This window comes from Trematomus bernacchii, unplaced genomic scaffold (genome assembly GCF_902827165.1).
Source record: "Trematomus bernacchii unplaced genomic scaffold, fTreBer1.1, whole genome shotgun sequence".
In the NCBI taxonomy this organism is placed as follows: Eukaryota; Metazoa; Chordata; class Actinopteri; order Perciformes; family Nototheniidae; genus Trematomus; species Trematomus bernacchii.
Window position 1 is genome coordinate 7,278,255 of NW_022987821.1, and position 2,343 is coordinate 7,280,597.

General features: G+C 42.1%; 1 protein-coding gene across 1 annotated transcript in view; it reads right to left on the bottom strand.

Moving 5' to 3' along the window:
* The window catches only part of zranb3 (zinc finger, RAN-binding domain containing 3), an 84,215-nt gene that overhangs the window by 22,807 nt on the left and 59,065 nt on the right, over nucleotides 1-2,343 (bottom strand). The window contains exon 16 of the mRNA XM_034150993.1: nucleotides 1,338-1,442. Coding sequence (XP_034006884.1) covers nucleotides 1,338-1,442 — 105 coding nt within the window. The remainder of the gene's footprint in view (nucleotides 1-1,337; nucleotides 1,443-2,343) is intronic.

The following is a 2,343-nucleotide window of genomic DNA, read 5'->3' on the forward strand; positions in this document are numbered from 1 at the left end:
TCCTTATGCAGACATTGGACGATTAAAATCCTTCATCCATTTAAAACTATTCACTTCTGAGCTGTTTTATAAGATTAACGTCAACAAACAGTGGAGTGAGGCTTGAAAGACACACACAGAATAATGCCGGATTTATCCTGTAAGAGGCGTTCAAAACCGACTTACATGTAGGAGGACGACAATGCACTCTCTGCAACCTCACAATTAATAATCAAAAATGTATTATTCATGTTTCAAACCCTTAAAGGGCTCCATTTTCATGCAATATAGATCATTTCTAAATCATGTATAATGGTTCCCACCCATAAATTATTTGACGAGATGTTTGCTTGCGGTGTGAGTTTACACACCTCTTCCCCGCCGTGTTGCGCATTAAACCGCTGGCCCTGCTATTGATTTTGATGGACAATTGGAGTGTAACAGGGCGTAAATGATGGGTCGGAGAGGATGGACGCCTTGGTTTTTACAAACCGACATAAACAAGGGGACAGGTGGGGCGTCTATCAGCAGATTGCAGGATTTAATATTAGCCGTTCGGCGTGCAGGGGTCGTTTCAGGCGATGATCCGTCTCCTTTAACGACCGCCATAAAACGGCACTTTCTCTTTCGCTGCTCTCACAAACCCCCTCTCTCTCTTTTTTCATCCTCTCTCCATCACCCCCCCCCCCCCCCCACCCCTTCAGGCCCTGCAGTGGAGGAAGAAGAGATCGCCCACTCTCCACCTTTTCCTCCTCATATTCAGTGGTGTCATTATATTCACACACACTTCTGATTTCTGTTTAATAACCTCCGTACAGCCTCGTCTTCATTCATCTTCACACCGAGTGATCTTAGTCTAAAATTAAGGTCATCTTTAAAGCAGCCTGTGGGCTTTAATAAGTGAAAAATGAGCATATGTAGAATTTTCTTCTTGGAAATTACGTCAAATGATATGGTTGGTATCTTTCTAATCAAATGAAGGAAATATCGACACGTTTAAAACCTGCTTCAGTGGAAAAGGGTGTTTTTCACAGTTATGACACATTGAGTAGCTACATCACACACACACACACACACACACACACACACACACACCACACACACACACACACACACACACACACACACACACCCACACACACACAACCACACACACACACACACACACCACACACACACACACACACACACACAACACACACACACACACACACACACACACACACACACACCACACACACACACACACACACACACACACACACACACACACACACACACACACACACACACACACACACACACACACACACACACACACACACACACACACACACAGCCTGGCGGGGAGGGCAGACCTGGATTCGATTTTCGCGGCGCCGGCTGAAAGCCTCGGGCAGCTCGTCCCAGTTGGTGAGTTTGATGTCCAGAGGGGTGAAGCTCGAGCTCAACGGAGTCCCGTCCTAACAAACGAGGAGAGGAAGTAGACGGCCTTAAGCTAAAAACATTTGTGGCTACTTCTAATACCAACATCACATCTATCAGAGCCTCTACTTGTAAACATCTTGGGCTAAAATAAAAACCATACATACAATAAGGTTATTTTTTAAGCAATGGAACATTTTTTGCTGTTTTATTGTTCTGTTAACCCCCATTAAGCAGCAAATAATCAATTATGATGGGTTTAAATATTGATTAACATCATCATGTTCATTTTCACGTGTATATTAGTATTTAGTGGCTCTACTGTGACATTTCGACATGCTTTAATGTTCAAAAGTGTCTTCCTTTGCAGATCATTAACATGCACACAACCCTAAATAACACACTACAGCAAAGGGAAAACCCCCCCAAAAAGCATAATAGGGCCTCTTTAACTAATAATAACACATACAATATTCACCACAAACATATTTTTCCAAAAACAGCAACACCTATGGCTGCAAAACATATCGTCTTAGCATTCGTATTTCAATGTGAACGTACATGCAATCTCCAATAAGTCCAATTAACTCACACACATGATGATCAGGCTTTTTTGCTGCCTGACACAAAAGGAAAACAGTTCCCTTAGTCTCATTAAGAAAAGCTCCTGCATTGAGGACGAGGATGGCACCGATAAGTAATATTATATATTTGTATTTCCCAATCTTTTACTTTTCAACTTTTTAATGCTATTTTATTTCTATTTTGGACTGTTTATTTTTCTTGTGTCTTAATTTTATGTCATTGCCTTGTGTTTTATGCTGCTGCAACGCAAACATGTCCCAAATAGGGATCAATAAAGTACCTACCTACCTACCTACCTACCTTACCTACCTACCTATCTACTACCACCTACCTACCCACCTCCTACCTACCTAC